This window comes from Ovis aries, chromosome 13 (assembly GCF_016772045.2).
Source record: "Ovis aries strain OAR_USU_Benz2616 breed Rambouillet chromosome 13, ARS-UI_Ramb_v3.0, whole genome shotgun sequence".
In the NCBI taxonomy this organism is placed as follows: Eukaryota; Metazoa; Chordata; class Mammalia; order Artiodactyla; family Bovidae; genus Ovis; species Ovis aries.
Genome location: NC_056066.1, coordinates 61,083,562 through 61,105,465, shown reverse-complemented (window position 1 = coordinate 61,105,465; position 21,904 = coordinate 61,083,562). Strand labels below are relative to the sequence as shown.

Here is a 21,904-nt window from a genome sequence, read left to right as displayed (position 1 = left end):
GGCTGAAGGAGCAAGCATGGTTCCCATGAGCTGGGTCCTGTTCATTTCCTTGTTAATCCAGAGGGCCTGGGCTGGTGGGAGAGAGAGAACGCCTAGGTGGAAAAAAGTTTGGATTGAGGTGATTTATACACTAGACTGATGGGATGGGAAGACAGATCCCTGTATGTGTGCACTGAGTCATGTCCAATTCTTTGCAACTCCATGAACTGTAGCCCACCAGCCTCCTCTGTCCATGGGATTCTCCAGGTAAGAATACTGGAGTGGATCTCCTCCAGGGGATCTCCCCAACCCAGGGATGGAACCCACATCTCTTGTGTCTCCTGCACTGGCAGGTGGATGTAGTAGGGTGACATGAAGGGGATGACACTGTCTTCTCCCTTTTGACTCAGTTCAACCTTCTCCTTCCAAGCCTGTACTGCCCCCACTGAGGAGGAAGATGAAGGCTCGCAGGCCCCAGGGAACCATGCACAGGAGACACTGGAGGGAAAGGCAGGCTGGTCGCTGCCCCAACTGGCCTGGCCACAGCAACGATGTGAAAAATCTGGTATATGAGTGGATGACAACTGGCTGGGTCACAAAGGCAGGCCTTGTGAGAATAGAGGGATTCAAGGGGCTTTCTCCCTCTAATTTCCAAATTTAGGGCAGTGTCCTATTTTTTAACATTTCTCCACAACAAAGGGATCCAAACAACAGGATCCCAGAACTAATGATCCGGCCCACTGGTTCTCAGACTGTGGCACTCAGACCAGTAGCACCCTTGTAACCCAGTGTGATGGTTAATTTCATGTGTCAACTTGGCTGGGCAATGCTGCCCAGTTGTTCAGTCAAACGTTTGTCTAGATGCTGCTAAGAAGACATTTTTTAGATGTGATTAATATCTACAATCAGTAGACTTTAAGTACAGAATATCATTCTGGATTATGTGGGTGAGCTTCACTCATTCAGATGAGAACTTAAGAGCAAAACCCAAGGGTTCTGGAAAAAGAACAATTTTGCTGCAAGACTGTAACAGAGAAATCCTGCCTGAGCTTTCTGTCGCCACAGTTTAGACTTACCAGCCCCCACAATATCGCATGAACTAATTCCTTATACACACACACACACACACACACACACACCCTAATAGTTCTATTTCCTTGGCAAGTCCTAACTGCCCCATTTGGGAATTTGTTAGGAATGCAGATTCTCAGGCCCCACACCAGGCCTAACTGAATCCAGTAGAGTGGGTGCTTCAATCAACTCTCCAGAGGATCCTCACGTGTGAGAATTACTTCTCTATAGTCTCATTACTCAAAGTGTTGTCTGTGAACCAGCCCCAGTGGCATCACCATGAGTGGTTAACAATGCAGATTCTGAAGTCTTATCCAGACCTGCTGAGAGGGGCTCTGCACTTTAACCATTTCCCCAAGGATTTGTGAGCACATCCAAATTTGGGAAGCATGGACCCAATGCTCCCCAGGGGCAGGAGGAAGAAATGATGTTGCCTGGACCTGTGAAATAGCAATAAAAATGGTCAATCATTGGGCACCTAAGTGCGAAGCACTTTATACAGCTTATACAATTCATGTTTACAACCCATGTAACTTCAATGAATTATTTCATAACCCTGTAAGGCAGGTGTGTCCGTTAGGGCCATTTTACAGATGAGGAAATGGACTGAGAGGGGTTGGGTCACCTGCTCAGGGTCACACAGCTCATAAGTGGTGGCTCAGAATTAGAACCCAGGCTTCTGACTAGAAGCACCCACTCTCCACGCCCCACACCCTAGACAGGGAGCCTCAGCGATTCAGGAGAGAGGACACACACACACACACACACACATGCACGCACACACAAACATAAGCCAAGATTCCTCCTCTTAATTACAGCTGCTGTTGTGTCTGCTGCTAACAAAGGCCGGGGGGCTGGGAAAGGAATCAACTTAATGTGCAGTCGCTTGTTCCCAATTAGCACAAATTACCATGTGTCTGAGAAGATAATACTGGGAACTGGGATCCGCCCCAGTGGGTTGCAGTGTTCCTCTGCTTAACACCCTTCCAAGCCCTTCTCGCTGGCCTTCCCTTCTCCCAGGGAGGGGGATGAGCCTTCCAGCCACATATCAAGAGGCCTGAGTAAATCCTGGTTCAGTTCCCTTTGGGAGCATCCATTGTTTTTTGTCAGTTTCCCCCTCCATTCACGTGTGTGTACCTGTGTCGCTTCAGTCATATCTGGCTCTTTGTGACCCCATGGGCTGTAGCCCTCCAGGCTCCTCTGTCCATGGGATTCTCCAGGCAAGAGTACTGGAGTGAGTTGCCATGCCCTCCTCCAGGGGACCCTCCCAACCCAGGAATGGAACCTGTGTCTCCTGCACTGGCATGCGGGTTCTTTACCACTAGTGCTGTGTACCTGTGATATTAGCTAAATCTGTATCAGCCAACACTAGCCTGTCCTCAGCCACAAGAAGGACTGCCCCCTCCCTGCCCTACCCCCAGCTCCTTTCCTGGGGCCCAGCATGTTCCCAAATCCAGAAAATATTGAGGGGCTCTGATAATGCCATTCAAGGCTATGGTGGCATCGTTTTGAGAGCCCAGCCCTGGCACGACGAAGGGCTGAAGGGTTGACGGCGCTCTGACGCACTTGCCCTCCTCTCAATCGCTTGATTCCCCCAAGGACTCCCTCCAGATGCAGGGCCTTTGTGCTTGCAGTTCCCTCCTCTTGCACTGCTCCTGCCGCTGCCCTTCTCCAGGCTGACTCCTCTGTATGCTTCAGTTCAAAGCTCAGTTCTTTTCCTTTAAATTTGTTTCCTTTTGTTTTTGAATACTAATTCTTACAACAACAACTATCATTCAGTGAGGACCTAAGATATGCTGTAGTTTTGTTAACCCATTTAGTCACACAACAACGTTATGCAATCGATAGGTGCTATAGTGATTCTCACTTTCCAGATGGGGAAACCAGGACACGGAGGAGTTAAGTAATCTGCCTGAGGTCACATAGCTAGCAGGTGGCACAGCTAATATTTGAACTAAAGGGTTTGGCCTCAGAGCCCAATCTTTCACTTCTTCAGAGAAGCCTGCTGAAGGGCTGGAGGCTGGCTCCATTCTCCTGATCAACACTTGCCACAGCTGTAACCACACGTGTCCTCTACCTGAGAGCTATCTCCCCACCACCCAGTTCTGTGCCTGGCACATGGCAGGTGCTCAAAGAGCATGTGTGGGATGCCTGAATAAACAGGTCTCAGGCTCCTCATCTTTAAAACAGGGCAGATAATACCTCCTCCAAAGGGCCATTATGAGAACCCCAGACAACGCAAGCAAAGCCCTTCTCATGGCCTGGCCATTGTTTTCATTCAAATCAGAATGCGATTTCTCTGGGTTCCCTGCCTTGGGGTCCTAAGGCTCACCTGTTTATGTAGTGAACATTTGTTGAGCATCTAGTATACATTCACTGTGTACCAGCAGTCACAGGTGCTGAGTCCACAGACTGCAGAGAGGAGATGTAGTCAGCCCTCAGCACTCAGATGGTGCATCTAAGGCTGAATTCCCAGGCAGAGTCCTGTCCAGACTTGTGCCAATGAAGGAGCCCTGCTCGAGTGCCTAGGATGCCCCGACCCCCAGGCCTCAGCACTGGGCACTCACAGGCTTCATGATCCAGGTGATGCCTGGGTTTTTGCGAAACTCCTCCACAAACAGGTGATACTCGCAGGGCATCTCAAAGGTTTTGGGGAAGAAGTCGCACTTGGCTGCCTCCAGCTTTCCTGCCTCACGCTCCAGTTGTTTCCGGAACCGCTTCAGGTTCTTCACCATGTAGTTCTTGCGGGTGAGCTGGGCAGCAAGATTGGCAAGCAGGTCACTGGCGCTCGTGCTCACTGCCTTGTCCACCTCCCAACCCCAGCATCCCACCAACTGCGGCCCTCAGCAGACCCATTCTCTGCAAGGCAAGGAGAACAATAAGAGCGACTTTGACTGAGAGTCTGCCAGTCTATAATGATCCTGACTAAGCAGTCAGGGAAACTGAGGCTCAGAACGGCTGGATAGCTCAGAGCTATCCAGATAACAGGCAGCACAGGCAGGGTTTGACCTGCGCCTGATTCCAAAGTTCTTGTTCTAACTGCTAAGCTAAACTAACCTTTTCAAATCTCCCACCTTTGTTCCCCCACTCCTGCCCGTCCTATCTTTGTGGTCTTGTTCCTCCCATTTCTTCCTTCCCATCTCTAGACTCCAAACAGCTCAACTTGCCTCATCCTGAAATCACACAATCCCTCAAGCATCCTGCTTGCTCCTCCTTTGCACCAGAGGCCAGCTAGCCCATGATCCCAAGCCCCTCCCCAAGGCAGTCTGTTCCTCAGGTCTGAGATCCCTGCTGCCTCACACTAGCTCATCATGGATCACATTCCCCACACCTGGCATGTAGCCCCAATTCCCTTATACTTCTCCATGCTCGTCCCTGTGTCCCCAGCCAGCCGCTGCTCACTGCCATGCCCAGCCTCCAAGCCCACTCGGCTCACCTCGTAGTGGTTCCGGAAGTGACTGATCCGCACGTGCTCGCCCATGTAGGTATGGTCAAAGTTCTCCCGAAGCCAGCTGACATCACACCAGTAGAAATCCCACTCCCCTTCGCTGGAGGCGGGGGTGGGACAGAAGTTAGGACTGAGGACCTCAGCACTGCAGGGGGTCTGGGGCGGGATCTGGGGCCCAGGGAGGCGCAGCTGAGGAGTGAGCAGCTGTGTGCCCTTCGGGAGTCTCAAGGAGGTGGCTTTGGGCCGCCGCTGCCCACCGTGTACTTGGTGAGGCCTGTGAAAACTACAGGCCTGTGAGAGTGAAAAGTACAGAAATGTTCCTACAAAAATCCAGGCTGCTGGCTTCCTTTGAACAATCAGCAGATTTCAGATCTGGCCATACTGAGCCCAGATGCCTCTCTCCCCCAGCACTCATCACCATAGAGAGGGCACACCCTCTCCAGATCACAGTCCCCACTATGCTACATGGTCCACGACAATCTGCCAACCTCACCTGCTCGTGTTAACGGCTGGGGTCCTAGAAGCATCCACATAGCCACCTCTGAATCCACATTACCAAGCAGTGGAATTAGATCACATTTGTAAGCCCTTCCCAGTTCAAAAAGCTTTCCTCTCACTGACTCCTCAAAGCAGCCCCCAGAGTGCTGTGATTATGCCCGGAGCCCTAAGATGGGGACAGCCTTGCTCACTGAGGAAACGGCAGCCTCAGGATTCACACCCAAGCCTGCCTGCCTCCAAATTCTGACCCATTCCTCACCACCATGCCAGAGAGGGGGACAGGAAACTAGACGGAGCTACCGAATTCACGTAGCAGAGCGGGGTACACAGAGGAGATGCCTGAAAAAGGCATGAGTGACGAAATAAAACACCACGGTCACTTTCAACTTTTTTAGTGAAAAATTAGATATAACCAGAGGCCCATGTATATCCCTGCTTGATTGTACCTCTTATTCTCTTGTCTCAAAGGAAGCCATTAGCCTGAACTTGGAATCATAGCTATGAGTGTCTTTATAGTTTTACTATGGATATATGTGTGTATTCATACATGGCACGTGGCATTGTTGGCACATGCCATGTATGAATACACGAATATATACACAGTAAATGTATATGTACATATTAGGTTCTGTTATTATGTCCATTTTAAAGATGAAGAAACTGAGGCACAGAGAGGTTAAGAAACTAAGCTATTAAGTGGCAGAGCAGGATTGGAACTCAGGGCATCACGCTCCAGAGTCCAAACTCTGGATAGAACCACTCTTGTGTATTTCCTTTGACAATGTGCTTCCCTTTGTTTCTTACCAATCTTTTGTTTTGGGTGAATGAATCGTGGATGAATGAATAAATAATGCATTATTCATTCATTCATCTAACAGACAAGTGTTGAGGTTGTCTTGGTGTCCGAGACGATGTTGGGTGCAAGGATATAGGGGGAACAAAAACACCTGGCCAGGTGGTGCATACAGTCCTGTGGGGAAGATAAATAAACAAGGAGACAAACACACAACTCTATGAGACATTTCACGAGTAATCCAGTTGGAGGCCATGAGGCAGGGCAGTTGAGGAGCCTATGTTAGGTGGAGGCCACCCTGTGGAGCTGATATGTCAACTTATATCTGAAGAGTAAGGAGGGACAGCCAGATCAAGGGCAGTGGGGAGAGGGTTCCAGGATACAGAAGAGCAGGAACTGAGGTCCTGATGTTGGAAAAGGCTCATTCAAGGATATGAAGAAAAGCCAGAGTGGAGGGACAGAGGTCAGGGATGACACTATAAGTGGAATAGGGCCTAACAAGCAGGGCCTTGTATACCTTGGTGTGGATTTTAGATCCTTTTCTAATCCTAAAAGTTTGTTCATTTGTATACCATCTTCATGTTTATCATAGTCAAGTTGTTCTTCCATTCCCTGGGAAGTCATTAAACTGCTCAACAAGGCCAACAGGGACTGGGGTTCCTTCTACCTCCCCATTCTACCATCCTCAGCATGTCTTCATGCCCATCATCTCAGGGTCACAGGATGGTTGCTTCTGTTCCCGGCATCCTGGCCACTTTCTCTGTGGGAAGCAAGGGAAGGGACAGCTCTGGCCACATTTGTTCCAAACTCTGACCTAACAGGCTTGTGGTCTGAACTGGGGCCTCATTCTGTCCGGAAATACCAGACTCCAGCTTAGGTCCTAAGGACAAGGCCTCACATTCACTGAGCCATGTCTGGTGTAAACACCCTGGCCTCTGGCCCTTGATTTGAGGACTCTTGAGGCTATCTGGGATCAGCCAGGAAACAACCTGTTTCATGGGTTCACACAGCATCAGCACCAGACAAACCCTCAGACCTTGTCCCACTTGACCATGGAACAAGGCTGAGGAGGAACAGGGGGCAGCCTGAGGCACACGGAAGGTCAGGACAGTGCCTTTTCCTATACACTTCCCTTGCCTCATTCTCCACTACATCCAGTCCTTCAGGATCCAGGGAAGGAAAGTTCATTCCAAGATAAGTGTGTTACATGAGAGAACCAAGAAGGAAAATCCACAGCTGGAAAATCCCTGTAGCTGCCATCATCACCACCATCACTATCATCACCATCATCACCACCATCACCATCATCACCACCATCACTATCATCACCATCATCACCACCATCACTATCATGACACCATCATCACCACCATCACCATCATCACCACCATCACTATCATCACCATCATCACCACCATCACTATCATGACACCACCATCACCACCATCACTATCATGACACCGTCACCACCACCATCACTATTATCACTACCATTATCACCATCACTATCATGACACCATCACCACCACCACCACCATCACCACCACCATCACCACCATCACCATCATCACCACCATCACCACCATCACCATCATCCCCACCATCATCCCCACCATCACCACCATCACCATTATCACCACCATTACCACCATCACTATCATCACCATCACCACCACCATCACCACCATCACTATCATGACACCATCATCACCACCATCATCACCACTGTAATATTCACCCAAAGCACCAAAGAGAGGACTCTGCCATCTTGGATTACCCACACCACAGCTTGCCATCAACAGCCAATTTCTAAATTTTTTGTGGGGTGATTTAGTCAAAATCTGTCTCCCCTACTAGACTCCAGCACCAGGAAGTAGGAACCATGCTGCTACTGCTGCTGCTGCTAAGTCGCTTCAGTAGTGTCCGACTCTGTGCGACCCCATAGACGGCAGCCCATCAGGCTCCCCCGTCCCTGGGATTCTCCAGGCAAGAATACTGGAATGGATTGCCATTTCCTTCTCCAATGCATGAAAGTGAAAAGTGAAAGTGAAAAGTGAAAGTGAAGTCGCTCAGTCGTGTCCGACTCTTAGCAACCCCATGGACTATAGCCCACCAGGCTCCTCTGTCCATGGGATTTTCCAGGCAAGAGTACTGGAGTGGGGTGCCATTGCCTTCTCCAAGTAGGAACCATAGATTCACCTATTCACTCATTTGTTTCTTCATTTACCGAGAGGCTGCTAGAACAGGAAGGATGAGCTTGGGATTCTACAGACAGTTAGACTAGATGCAAACCTTAGTTAAAGCCCTTACAAGATGAATGACCTCATGTTTTTTTTTCTTAACTCTTTTTGTCCAATTTTTCTCCTCAAGAAAATGGGGATAATAATAGCACCTACTGGAAGATTTGCTGGGATTATTCAAAGAGGTTGTGCATGTTAAGTGCTGAAGAGTGTCCAGCAGGCTTAGCTACTGTTATACAACAAATATTTATTGAGGACCCTGGCAAGGCAGCTGATTGTCCTCAGCCCTCATAGGTATTCTCTCCTTTTCCTACAGTCATAGGATTCTCAACATTTACCTGGGAAAATGTAAGCTTGCACCTTCCAGATTCCCTTGTAGCTAGTTGTGGCCACATGACTAAGTTCTGGCCAGTGAAATGTGAGAGGCTTCTGAGTTGCATCCTTCCAGAGTAGGACATGACTTTTCTTGTCTCCTTACCTCCTGCTGATTGGAATGTGCAGGAGCCTCACCTCAGACCATGAGGCTGAAGGCCTCATTCAAAGAATAGCAGAGTGGAAAGATGGAAGCAGATGGGTCCCACATTTCCATACCATCTCTGAACCTCCGACATCTGGACTTCAGTGGGAAGGGTAAATAAATTATAGTCAGTCAAAGCCTCTTTTACTTTGTGTGTCTCCTATATGCATCCAAACTTAACCCTCACTAACATTAGCACCTACTAGGTGCCAGGGGTTGTATGCTTATTCATCTCAGTATCCAGAGGGCTCCATATAGAAGAAATGTAGGTTTAGGGGTCAAAACACTTGTTCAGGGTCACAGAATTAGTAAGAGGCCAGGACCTGCTATCACGGGAGAATTCTCCTTGTGGGTCTGTGATGGACGCATAGAGATCAATAGGACACTGGCTGTGGAACAGTCAAATTGCACTGGGCTTGAACCCCACACTGGCACTTATTTTCTGTGTGACCTTAATCAACTAGCTTAATATCTCTGAACATAATCACCTCTTTCTGGATGGTTATGAGGCTTAAATAAGACAGAGATGGCATCAGTAATGCCCTTGACACACTGCGAATGCTAAATAAATATTGGCCTCTGTCATAGCCAAATTGGAACAAATCCCAGAGGCCACCCAGGGGAACTGGGAGAAAAACAAAGGGAGATAAGGACCTGAGAGACAAAAGGGAAGGAGAGATGAGGCTGGTGGAGGGGGGGCGGAATCTTACTCCTTTACTTCCACCCATCCTGGCCTGTGGCGAAGGACGTCCATGAGAGTATTCATAAGAGTGGTCTTGAACCGGATTGAGGCTCTCTGTTCTCTGCAAGAAAAGGCAACAGAACATTTGCTCAGAATCAACTATTTCCCTAGGATGGGCCAGGGATAGGAAAAAAGGAAAAGGAAGAACTGTTAGTTCCATACCTAGAAATGCCAAAACAGAATTACCAAATTCCAGAATTTAGCATCATAGCATGAAACACTTTAAAAAATCAAATTGAGAATTACAGAATCTTTGAATCATTGAAAAATAATAGCAGTCACTTGCTTCAGTGCTTTCTATGGTTTGGTGGCTTTACACACGCCACTGCTAATTCTTATATTGAATGATGTGTGCTGTGTGCATGCTCAGTCGCTCAGTCATGTCCGACTCTTTGAGACCCATTGACTGTAGTCTGCCAGGCTCCTCTGTCCATGGAATTCTCCAGGCAAGAATACTGGAGTGGGTGGCCATTTCCTTCTCCAAAGGATCTTCCCAGCTCAGGGACTAAACCAGGCCTCCTATGTCTTTTGCATTGGCAGGCGAGTTCTTTGCCACAGTGGCAAAGAACTGGGAAGCATATTAAGTGATAAGTATTTGCAAATCCCCCTTTCTGTTACTCATCTGAGAAGATGGAATGGGTATACTTTTCCCTCTTCCTCCTACCAGGAAAACTACAACCCCAGCACATTAGATATAAATCAAACATAAGATGACACTGAAAGGGGCACAGAAGGCAGACTGACTGGCTGAGGATCTCAGGACCCAGAGAATTGCATGTGGTAAACTCCCCAGGCTATCTTTTTGCCTCATAGGTCCCCGATGTGGAGAGGAAGAAGCTGGCAAGTCTGAAACACCAATGGGCACAGACAAAAAAGCTCCAATAAAAGCCCCTCTCTCCAACCAGGAAAGGAAGACTTAGACAATAACTTCTGTACTCTGGCCAACTCTGTGGCTTAGCAAAGGCTGAATGGGGAATCTAGACTTCCCACCAGGTTGTAACAAGGCATCCAACATCCCCCAAGACACCTGGGTAGGTTGGTGTCAGAGGTCAAAGATGGAGCCGGGACTTTCATCACTAGCAGGTGGTAGTAAGATGCCCACACCTGCTGTGACAGTGGAGACCATGTGCCTGGACTTCCAGCCCCACCTGGCAGTAAGGAGGCACCCCGCTGCCTTGGGCTGACTGTCAACAGAGGCCTGGTAAAGAATCAGGACTTTCACTACCACCCGGGGGTAATGAGGCTGCACCTCCTGCGGTGTTCGAGTAGGTCAGGTGGGGAGCAGGAACAAGGTGCTCCCAGCCAGGGTGAAATCAGCAGAGGCCTAGTGGAGCCAGAACTCCCACTGCACCCAGCAGTAAGAAGGAGCCCCCTCCACCCTCAAATGTCAGTGGAGGCCAAGTGGGGAAACTAGACCACCCTATATGACAATAATGAGGTGGTACCATACCCCCTTCCCTGGCCAGAGCAGGGTCAGAAAATGTCACCTAAGACAGGTTTAAACAAGATCCAGAGTTCTACAGCATAATACCCCAAATGTTCAAGATTCAATTGGAACTCACTCGTCACGCCAAGAATCAGGAAAATCTCAATGCGGCTAATACCCATGCCAAAGTGGCAGATGTGTTAGAATTATGTGACAAATTTTCTAAAGCAACCATCATAAAAATGTTTCAGTGAGTGACTAAGGACACATTTGAAGAACATATGAGGAACCCAGGAAAAAAATAAAAGATGTGTACTTTCACTAATCTTATTCAACATAGCTCCAGAAATTCTAGACAGTTCAAGAAGGCAAGAAAAGTGATGTAGATCAGGAAGGAAGAAAGAAAATTGTCCCTTTTTGCAGATGACTATGTAAAACTTCCCAAGGAATCTAAGAAACAATTCATGAACTAATAGGTGAGATCAGTGAGATCATAGGATATAAAATGAATATTCAAAAATCAGTTATATTTCTATATATTATCAATGAACACATGAACACTGAAATTAAAAATATAATTTACAAGTTCTTTTTAAAAAGGCATATTTAGGTGCAAATCTAACAAAACATGTGTAGAACTTATGTACTGAAAACTACAAAAGCAAAAATTCAAAGATCTAAATAAACAGAGAACTGTGCAATGTACATGGATTGGAAGACTCAGTAGAGGTGTCAATTCTTCCCAAATTGGTGTGCAGATTTAATATGATTCCTGGGATCAAAATTCTAGCGAGATTTTTTTGCAGGATAATTCTAAAATATATGTGGAAAGGCAAAGATATTAGAAGGGCTTCCCTGGTGGTTCAATGGTAAGGAATTCGCCTGCCAATGCAGGAGACACAAGAGATGCAGGTTTGATCCCTAGGTCAGGAAGACCCTTGGAGAAAGAAATGGCAACCTACTCCAGTATTCCTGTCTGAAAAATTCCATGGACAGAGGGACCTGGCAGGCTACAGTCCGTGGGGTTGCAGAGAGTCAGACATGACTAAGCAACTGAGCACACACAAACACACAAAGATATTAGAACTAGAATATCTAAAACAAATTTGAAAAGAAGAATAAAGTGGGGTCGTTTCAGTTCAGTTCAGTCACTCAGTCGTGTCCAACTCTTTGCGACCCCATGGACTGCAGCACGCCAGGCCTCCCTGTCCATCACCAAGTCCTGGAGCTTGCTCAAACTCATGTCCATCAAGTTGGTTATGCCTTCCAACCATCTCATCCTCTGTCGTCCCCTTCTCCTCATGCTTTCAATCTTTCCAGAATCAGGGTCTTTTCCAGTGAGTCAGTTCTTCTCATCAGGTGGCCAAAGTATTGGAGCTTCAGCTCCAGCATCAGTCCTTCCAGTGAATATTCAGGACTGATTTCCTTTAGGATGGACTGGTTTGATCTCCTTGTAGTCCAAGGGACTCTCAAGAGTCTTCACCAACATCATAGTTCAAAAGCATCAATTCTTTGGCACTCAGCTTTCTTTATAGTCCAACTCTCTCATCCATACATGATTACTGGAAAAACCATAGCCTTGACTAGATGGACCTTTGTCAGCGAAGTAATGTCTCTGCTTTTTAATATGCTGTCTAGGTTGGTCATAGCTTTTCTTCCAAGGAGCAAGCATCTTTTAATTTCATGGCTGCAGTCATCACCTACCGTGGTGATTTTGGAACCCAAGAAAATAAAGTCTGTCACTCTTTCCATTGTTTCCCCATCTATTTGCCATGAAGTGATGGGACCAGATGCCATGATCTTAGTTTTTTGAATGTTGAACTTTAAGCCAGCTTTTTCACTCTGCTCTTTCACTTTCATCAAGAGGTTTTTTAGCTCTAATTCACTTTCCCCCATAAGGGTGGTGTCATCTGAGTATCTGAGGTTATTGATATTTCTCCCAGCAATCTTGATTCCAGCTTGTGCTTCATCCAGCCCAGCATTTCGCATGATGTATTCTGCATAGAAATTAAACAAGCAGGGTGATAATACACAGCCTTGACGAACTCCTTTCCCGATTTGGACCCAGTCTGTTATTCCATGTCTGGTTCTAACTGTTGCTTCCTGACCTGCGTACAGGTTTCTCAGGAGGCAGGTCAGGTGGTCTGGTACTCCCATCTCTTTCAGAATTTCTCATAGTTTGTTGTGATCCACACAGTCAAAGACTCTGGCGTAGTCAATAAAGCAGAAGTAGATGTTTTTCTGGAACTCTCTTGCTTTTTCTATGATCCAATGGATGTTGGCAATTTGATTGTAGGTTCCTCTGCCTTTTCTAAATCCAGCTTGAACATCCGGAAGTTCTCACTGCACATACTATTGAAGCCCCACTTGGAGAATTTTGAGCATTGTTTTGCTAGCCTGTGAAATGAGTGCAATTGTGCAGGAGTTAGAACATTCTTTGGCATTGCCTTTCTTTGGGACAGGAATGAAAACTGACATTTTCTAGTCCTGTGGCCACTGCTGAGATTTCCAAATTTGCTGGTATATTGAGTGCAGCACTCTAACAACATCATATTTTTAGGATTTGAAATAGCTCAGCTGGAATTCCATCACCTCCTCTAGCTTTGTTTGTAGTGATGAAAGGCAACCATTTTGCCTTTTTGCAATTCTTTTTCTTGGTCACGGTCTTGATCACTGCCTCCTGAACAATGTCACAAACCTCCATCCATAGTTCTTCAGGCACTCTATCAAATCTAATCCCTTGAATCTATTTGTCACTTCCATTGTATAATCATAAGGGATTTGATTTAGGTCATACCTGAATGATCTAGTGGTTTCCCTACTTTCTTCAATTTAAGTCTGAATTTTGCAATAAGGAGTTCATAATCTGAGCCACAGTCAGCGCCTGGTCTTGTTTTTGCTGACTGTATAGAGCTTCTCCATCTTCGGCTGCAAAGAATATAATCAATCTGTGGGGTAAATCATTACGTAGCTACAATAATCACAGAAATGTGATTCATTTCTGTGGTATTCACAGAATACTGTGTGATATTCACAGAAAAAGAGATACAGAGACCTAGAGAAGCGAAAAAAGAACAAGGAAATAGACCCACACAAATATGCCCAAATAAATTTTGACAAATGAAAAAATCAGTTTGATGGAGGAAGAATAGCCTTTTCTATAAATGGTGCTGGAGCAATTTGATATGCATATGCAAAATATGAACCTAGACTTAAACCTCATACTTTATTGTGTGAACTAATTTTAAAAGTTAATTTTATTTAATTAATTAATTTTTGGCTGTGCTGGGTCTTTGTTGCTGTGTGCAGGCTACTCTTCATTGTGGAGTACAGGTTTCTCCTTGCAGAGGCTTCTTTTGTTGTAGAGCTTTGACTTAGTTGCTCCTTGACATACAGGATATTTCTAGACCAGGGATCGAACCTGTGTCCTCTGCATTGGCAGGCAAATTCTTAGCCACTGGATCACCAGAGAAGTCCCTTAGACCTCAGAGTTTATATAAAACTTAAGTGTAGCCCCCCTAGGCTCCTCTGTCCATGGGATTTCCCAGGCAAAAATACAGAAGTGGGTTGCCATTTCCTTCTCCAAAGGATTTTCCTGACCCAGAGATAGCACCTGCATCTCCTGCATTGCAGATGGATTGTCTACTGCTGAGCCACCAGGGAAGCCCAAATTAATAGCACAGGAAACTTAAATGACCAACAAGGCATGCTAAAATATACTCAACCTTATCAATAACCAAGAAATGCAAATTATGATAAAAGGACTTCTGCCTTTAATTAGGATATAAAAGGATGTGAAAGAGTTTCAATACTATAGTAACAATGAGAAAACAATGCATAGGATAAATGTCCCTGTTCGTGGTGGAGAGCAACAGGCAAAGGAAAACTTGACAAACGAATTCCAGAGAGAAACAAGGCCTTCATGGAGGAGCAGAGAAGATGCAGCATTTTCCAGGTCTGGGTCTGGGTTGGACAAGTGAGGGAGCAATGGCAGCGGTGGAAGATAGACTTTGCGATGCCAGGAGAAATTAGCTGAGTTTAGACATGTGGGCTTCCCTGGTAGCTCAGCTGGTAAAGAATCTGCCAGCAATGCAGGAGACCCCAGTTCGATCCCTGGGTTGAGAAAAGCCCCTGGAGAAGAGATAGGCTACCCACCCCAGTATTCTTGGGTTTCCCTGGTGGCTCAGACAGTAAAGAATCCACATGCAATGCAGGAGACCTGGGTTCTATCCCTGGGTCAGGAAGATCCCCTGGAGGAGGGTATGGCAACGCACTCCAGTATTCTTACCTCGAGAATCCCCGTGGACAGAGGAGACTGGCAGGCTACAGTCCATGGGGGTCGCGTAGAGTCAGCCTGAGTGACTAAGCACAGCACAGCACAGACAACACGTAGGGTGGATAAAAATCTGGAAGAGTCCTTTCCAAAACCAGATGAAATAAAACTGGATTCTGGCAAATTTGCTTAAGAAAGGAGCACTAACTATAGAAAACAGTAAAGCTGAGAGAAAACCCAGACTTCTGCACATGGTGCTTGCATTCCAGCAGCCCTGCCAGAGTTGAATCCCAAAGTGAACAAAAACAATCAATCCAACAAACAAACAAACAACTGCAGTCCAATCTCCTCCCAGGTCAGATACTGCTGCTGCTGCTTCTAAGTCGCTTCAGTCGTGTCTGACTCTGTGCAACCCCATAGATGGCAGCCCACCAGGCTTCCCCGTCCCTGGGATTCTCTAGGCAAGAATACTGGAGTGGGTTGCCATTTCCTTTTCCAATGCATGAAAGTGAAAAGTCAAAGTGAAGTCGCTCAGTCGTGTCCGACTCTTCGCGACCCCATGGACTGCAGCCTACCAGGCTCATCCATCCATGGGATTTTCCAGGCAAAAGTACTGGAGTGGGGTGCCATTGCCTTCTCCAATATCAGATACTAACAAGCTCAAAATGGCAGGCTCGAGATGAAGTCAGTGTATTAAAGCTTTGATCCAACCCATGCTCCCAGCGCATATAACAAGTTATGTTTACACTGTAGTCTGCTAAGTGTGCAATAGCATTGTGTCTTTTTAAAAATGGACATAACTTAATTTAAAAACATTTTATTGCTGGGACTTCCCTGGTGGTCCAGTGGTTAAGAATCTGCCTACCAGTGCAGGGTACACGATTTCAACCCCTGGTCTCAGAAGATGCCACATGCCTTGGAGCAACTAAGCCCTTGATTCACAACTACTGAGGCCCACGTGCCTAGAGCCTGTGCTCAGCAGCAAGAGAAGGCTGAGCACCACCACGAAGAGTGGTCCCCACTGGCCACAACTAGAGAAAGCCCATGTGCAGCAACAAAGACCTAGCACAACAAACAATAAAATGGATAAATATGTAAATTTAAAAATTTAAAAATACTTAATTAAAAAAAAATGCTGTCCTTTGAGTCTTCAGTGTGGTGTAGTAGTAACATCAAAGATCACTGATCATAGATTCTCATAATAAATATAATAATAATGAAAACTTTGAAATGTTGAAAATTACAAAAGTGTGACACAGACAGGCAGAAAATTCTGCTGGAAAACGGCACAAATAGACTTGGACAATGCAGGGTTGCCACAAACCTTCAATTTGTGAAAAAAAAACAACAACACATAGTATCTGTAAAGTGCAACAAACCAAAGTATAATAAAAGGATGTATGCTTGCACACGAACACATGTACACAAATATATGAGGGTGTGGAAGTGGGTGTACGTAATTTTTTTGGTCTTCACTATTTTTTATACACAATGTGCAGAATGGAATATAAAATATATAAGACATGCAACAATAAAGCAGAAAAATGTAATGCATAATCAAGAGGAAAAACAGCCAATTGAGATAAACTCATAAATGACCCAATTATTGGAGTTATAAGATTAAGACTTTACACAGATACTATAAATATGTTAAAGAATTTATATGAAAAGATGGATATAATAAGTAAATATATGAGTTACTGCAGAAAAGATATTGAAAGTCTAAAAAGGAACCAAGATGGAAAAATCTAAAACTGAAAATTACAGATATCTGAAATTAAAAATTCACAGGATAAATTTAATAGGCGATTGGACATTATCGAAGAAAGGACAGTAATGTTAGTCAAAGGGTACAAATTTCCAGTTATAAGAGAAATGAGTTCTGAGGATCTAGTGTATAGCATGGTAACTATACTGTATGATATGCTTGAAAGTTGTTAAGAGTGGATCTTAAGTGTTCTCACCATAACAACAACAACAAAATGGTAATTATGTGAGGTGAAGGATGTGTTGACTAACCTTATTGTGGTAAACATTTTACAATATATATGTGTATCAAATCATCACATTATACACTTTAAATTTACACAATACTATATGCCAATTACATCTCAGTAAAGCTAGAAAACAATTGAAAGATAGTAAATTTGAAGACAGGACAATAGAAATTATTCAATCTGAATTAGAGAAAGAAAAAATTTAGAAAAAGAGATCTCAGGGCCTTACAGGACAATATCAAACAATATAACATACATGAAATCCATGGCAACATACATCACCAATGGGAGTTGGTGATAGACAGGGAAGCCTGGCATGCTGCAGCCCATGGGTCAGAAAGAGTCAGACACGACTGAGTGACTGAACTGAATAAAACAGATGGATGGGTTCTGTTATCAGAAGTGCTCTTTGTTTTGTTGAGGTGGGAGCAGACGTGTAAATTTGGGGCCAGGATCTGGAACGTAGTGGAATCGCTCTGTGTGCAAGAGTGAAAGGTTTAAAATTGGTGGAAAGGAGTCAGTACATATAGACAGAAAGCAAAGAAGGTGGGTGCTGCATGAGAGAAAGGTCAGAGACCATGCATGCCCTCCCCAGTAACGGTGTAGTCAGGAAGGACTTTAGAAAAAATAGAAACATCTAAATGAAATAAGAAAATTCTAAAAGAACTGCCATGGTGTGTGCAATGTAACTACCTCCTTAACTCCCCACAAAAATCTTCAGTAAAGTCTGCATTGCTCACTTCTGCTTTGTGCATGTGGATTCTGTTTAAGAAATCCAAAAAGGTGCTGAGTTCTGCACCCAGGTTACTGTTGCAGAGTGGTGCAGAAGTTTAGAGTGGATTTGTCATTTGAGTTATCAAGTCCACTTCACATGGCTGTTGAATGATGCAGATACAACATGGTCTGTGGAGTCCAACAAGCTCTGTCACTAACAGACCCTTCAGTCTTGACCAAGTAACAGCTTCTCTGAGTTTGTCTCCCCCTCTGTAAAATGGACAGAACAGTAGTATCTACTGCAAAGAATTGTGGTCAGGATTCATTGAGATAAGCAAGTGAAGCAACACGCCCAGGGCCTGGCAAGTGCTTGCTAACTGTTTATTATCATTATCCTTATCATTATCAAAGTAAAGAAGGGGGAAGGGAGAGACGGACAAAGGGAAGGAAGGAAGGAAGGAAGGCAGCAATTAGTTCTGGGTTTATTGGACTGGGTGGGACCACTCACCGTTCTTTTCCTTTTGGCAATCCATGGCCCTTGTAATTTTGATTCTGCAATGAGAAAATGAAAGTGATATAATTTTATGCATTTGCATTCTGTTTTTCCAGCTCAACTTCCTGCAGATATTAAAATGTTCAAACTATCAGACTCAGCACTGCACAGATGCTATGACAAGAAGGTTTAGCCTGCCAAAGTTCTCACTGGTTAGCATGTACTCAGAAACTTGGTCCTTGGAATGAACCCCCAAGGATCCAAGGGTCCACGTCACTCTAGGCTTACTCCAGATATGACCGTATAGTGAATACCCAGTTTTAAGTGTTTCAAATGTCCAACCATGATCCCCAGTATGAGGGCTGAACTCAGTAGGATCTGGACCTTCTATAACATTGAATGTTTGATTAGACCCATGATTCAGGAGGAGCTGGGTTAATGACTCAGAGCAATGTTAATTGCTTTGACTCAAAATGGACTTTCCAAATCCTCAAAGGGTATTTGGGGTATTATTCTCCTACAACTATGTCCAAAACAGTTTGATCCTCAGTCCTGGTATGACTGATCCCTAAGGCAGGTGTGAAAGGAGAATCAGAAATTGGTTTTATGCAAGATGACCTATGCACCTTGGACAGATGTGCCATCTGTATTAGTCTTCTATTGCTGTATAACAAATTACCACAAACATAGTAGCTTAACGGAGAAGGCAATGGCAACCCACTCCAGTACTCTTGCCTGGAAAATCCCATGGACGGAGAAGCCTGGTAGGCTGCAGTCCATGGGGTCGCTAAGGGTCGGGCACGACTGAGTGACTTCACTTTCACTTTTCACTTTCATGCATTGGAGAAGGAAATGGCAACCCACTCCAGTATTCTTGCCTGGAGAATCCCAGGGACAGAAGAGCCTGATAGGCTGCTGTCCATGGGGTCGCACAGAGTCGGACACGACTGAAGCAACTTAGCAGTAGCAGCTAGTAGCTTAAAGCAGTGCAGATCTATGTCCCACAGCTTCCTTGGACCAGGAGTCAGTCTGGGCACATCTTAGCTGGATCTTCTTTTCAGGTCTTGCAAGGCTACCATCAAGGTGATGGCTGTGGTTATGTTTCTCCTCTAGGGCTTGGGGTCCTCTTCCAAGATCATCCAGATTGTTGGCAGAATTGTTATTTGGGGTTGTACAACTGAGGTCCCTGTTTATTTGCTAGTCATTGGTTGGGACTGCTCTCAGCTCCTAGAGGCTGCTTGCAGTTCCTTTTGAAGTGTCCCCCTTAAGCAGTTCAAAACACAGATGCTTACTTTCTTCCAGGCCAACAAAAGCATATCCCTCTGATCCCAACCCTTCTCCCACTCCAAGTTGGCTATGATGGAGGCTCATATAACATGGTAATAACTATCCCATCAAAGCCACAGGCTCCATCAACACTCAAGGGGAGGGCATTATACAAAGTGTGTACACCCAAGCTGGGAATCTTGGGGGCCATCTTAGAATTCTGCCTACCACACAATGCTGTGCTGTGCTTAGTTGCTCAGTCGTGTCCAACTCTTTGTGACCCCATGGCCTGTAGCCCACCAGGCTCCTCTGTCCATGGAGATTCTTCAGGAAAGAATACTGGAGTGAGTTGGCATGCCCTCCTCCAGGGGATCTTTCCAACTCAGGGATTGAACCCAGGTCTTCTGCACTGCAGGCAGATTGTTTACCATATGAGCCACCAGAGAAACCCAAGAATACTGGAGTGGGTAGCTTATCCCCTCTCCAGGGCATCTTCCTGACCCAGGAATTGAACTGGGTCTCTTCCATTGAAGGTGAATTCTTTACCAGCTAAGCTATCAGGGAAGCCCATACTACACAATGCTGCTGCTGCTGCTAAGTCGCTTCAGTCGTGTCCGACTCTATGCGACCCCATAGATGGCAGCCCATCAGGCTTCCCCGGCCCTGAGATTCTCCAGGCAAGAACACTGGAGTGGGTTGCCATTTTCTTCTCCAAAGCATGAAAGTGAAAAGTGAAAGTGAAGTCGCTCAGTCGTGTCCGACTCTTAGCGACCCCATGGACTGCAGCCTACCAGGCTTCTCCTCCATGGGATTTTCCAGGCAGGAGTACTGGAGTGAGGTGCCATCGCCTTCTCCAACTACACAATGCTACCCCTCAAAAAGACAGTAGAAAGGGCTAGAGGTTACTGTTTTACAAAACCTGCAGAAGTAAGCCTCCCACAAAAGCAAGGGTAATTTTATCCTGTTTCAATCAAGCCCCTCTAATTCCCCTAGTCAAGTGTTCTAATCTTTTTTCATAACATCTTTTATATCCTCACATGTTTATGTATGTTTACACAGTTGCTCCAGAGTCTTTGCTTGAAAAAAAATTTCCCATTTCTCACTGAATTGTCTTGCCTCTTTTGTCAAAATTCAACTGGCTATGTATATGTGGGTCTAACTCTAGACTCTATTTTGTTCTATTGACTTATTTGTCAACTCTTATGTCCCTACCACACTGCCTTAATTACCATAGTTTTCTAGTAAATCTTGAAATCAAGTAGAGTAAGTCAAATTTTTTCAAGATTGTCTTTACAAGTTGAGGTCCTCTGGACTTCAATATTAATTTTAGGATCTGCTTGCTAACTTCTATCAAAAGAGTATATTGGAATTTTTTATTGGGATTATAACGAAAAGTACAGATCATTTTGGGAAGAAGTGACATCATAAACGATTGAGTGCCTTATTCCATGAATATGATCTATCTCTATTAATCTAAGTTTTCAATTTCTTTCCACTGTTTTCTAGTTTTCAGTATAGAAGTCTTGAACATGTTTAATTACATGTATTTTTAGACATTTGATTTTGTGATGCATTGTAAACTTTCACTTTCCAATTATTTGATGGTAAACAGAATAAAGCTCCCTCAAAATGTGTCCATGTCCTAATCCCCGGAACCTGTAAATATGTTGGGTGCCTGTGTGTTCAGTGATGACCAATTCTTTGGGACCGCAGGGACTGTAGCCAACCAGGCTCCTCTGTCTACCGAGCTTAGGGAATCTTCCTGACCCAACGATGGAACCCATATCACCAACGTCTCCTGCATTGGCAGGTGAGATTCTTTACCACTGTGCCACTCGGGATTGCATGGCAAAGGGAAATTAAGGTTGAAGGTTTGGAATCAACTGACTTGAAAATAGAGACATTATCCTGGATTATTTGGGTGGGCCCAAGATAATCACTTATTTTTTTGCTCTGACAGTGAAAGTCGCTCAGTCATGTCCAACTCTTACAGTCCATGGAATTCTCCAGTCCGTGGGTAGCCATTCCCTTCTCCAGGGCATCTTCCCAACCCAGGGATCGAAACAGAGAAATAGAAGTGCCATTCTTCGGAGGTGGAACACGGGGTAAAAAGCAGGCCGGGGTGGGACAGCTGGATTCTAGAGTAATTCATTCTTTTCCCTGGGTATAATCTTTCCCAGATTAGAAATCTCTACCACTTTTGAAATGGGGGCGTTGGTCTGTGTACACCTAGAGGGCAGGGGCTTGTCCTGCCCTCTAGTATTGGGCTGGCCTCGGAAAAAACACTAATGAGCGTTTGGGGGATGGATGGATGAGAAAGTTGCAAGCGGCCGACAGGGTAAATAGATCTCTAAAGAGCTTTTCCAGATCAGAAAATCTGTAATTCTGAGCTTTCCACGGAGTCATAAAAACCGCTGACTATAGTTTAGAATTCTAGAGTTTCATAA

General features: G+C 45.3%; 1 protein-coding gene across 2 annotated transcripts in view; it reads right to left on the bottom strand.

Annotated features, from left to right (window-relative positions):
• Positions 1–21,904, bottom strand: part of TTLL9 (tubulin tyrosine ligase like 9) — a 58,189-nt gene that overhangs the window by 27,419 nt on the left and 8,866 nt on the right. For both annotated transcript variants that reach the window (XM_042229987.2, XM_004014472.6), the window contains exons 2-5: positions 18,207–18,250; positions 9,257–9,349; positions 4,487–4,598; positions 3,618–3,803 (exon numbers count right to left, since the gene is read on the bottom strand). In XM_042229987.2, coding sequence (XP_042085921.1) covers positions 3,618–3,803; positions 4,487–4,598; positions 9,257–9,349; positions 18,207–18,250 — 435 coding nt within the window. The remainder of the gene's footprint in view (positions 1–3,617; positions 3,804–4,486; positions 4,599–9,256; positions 9,350–18,206; positions 18,251–21,904) is intronic.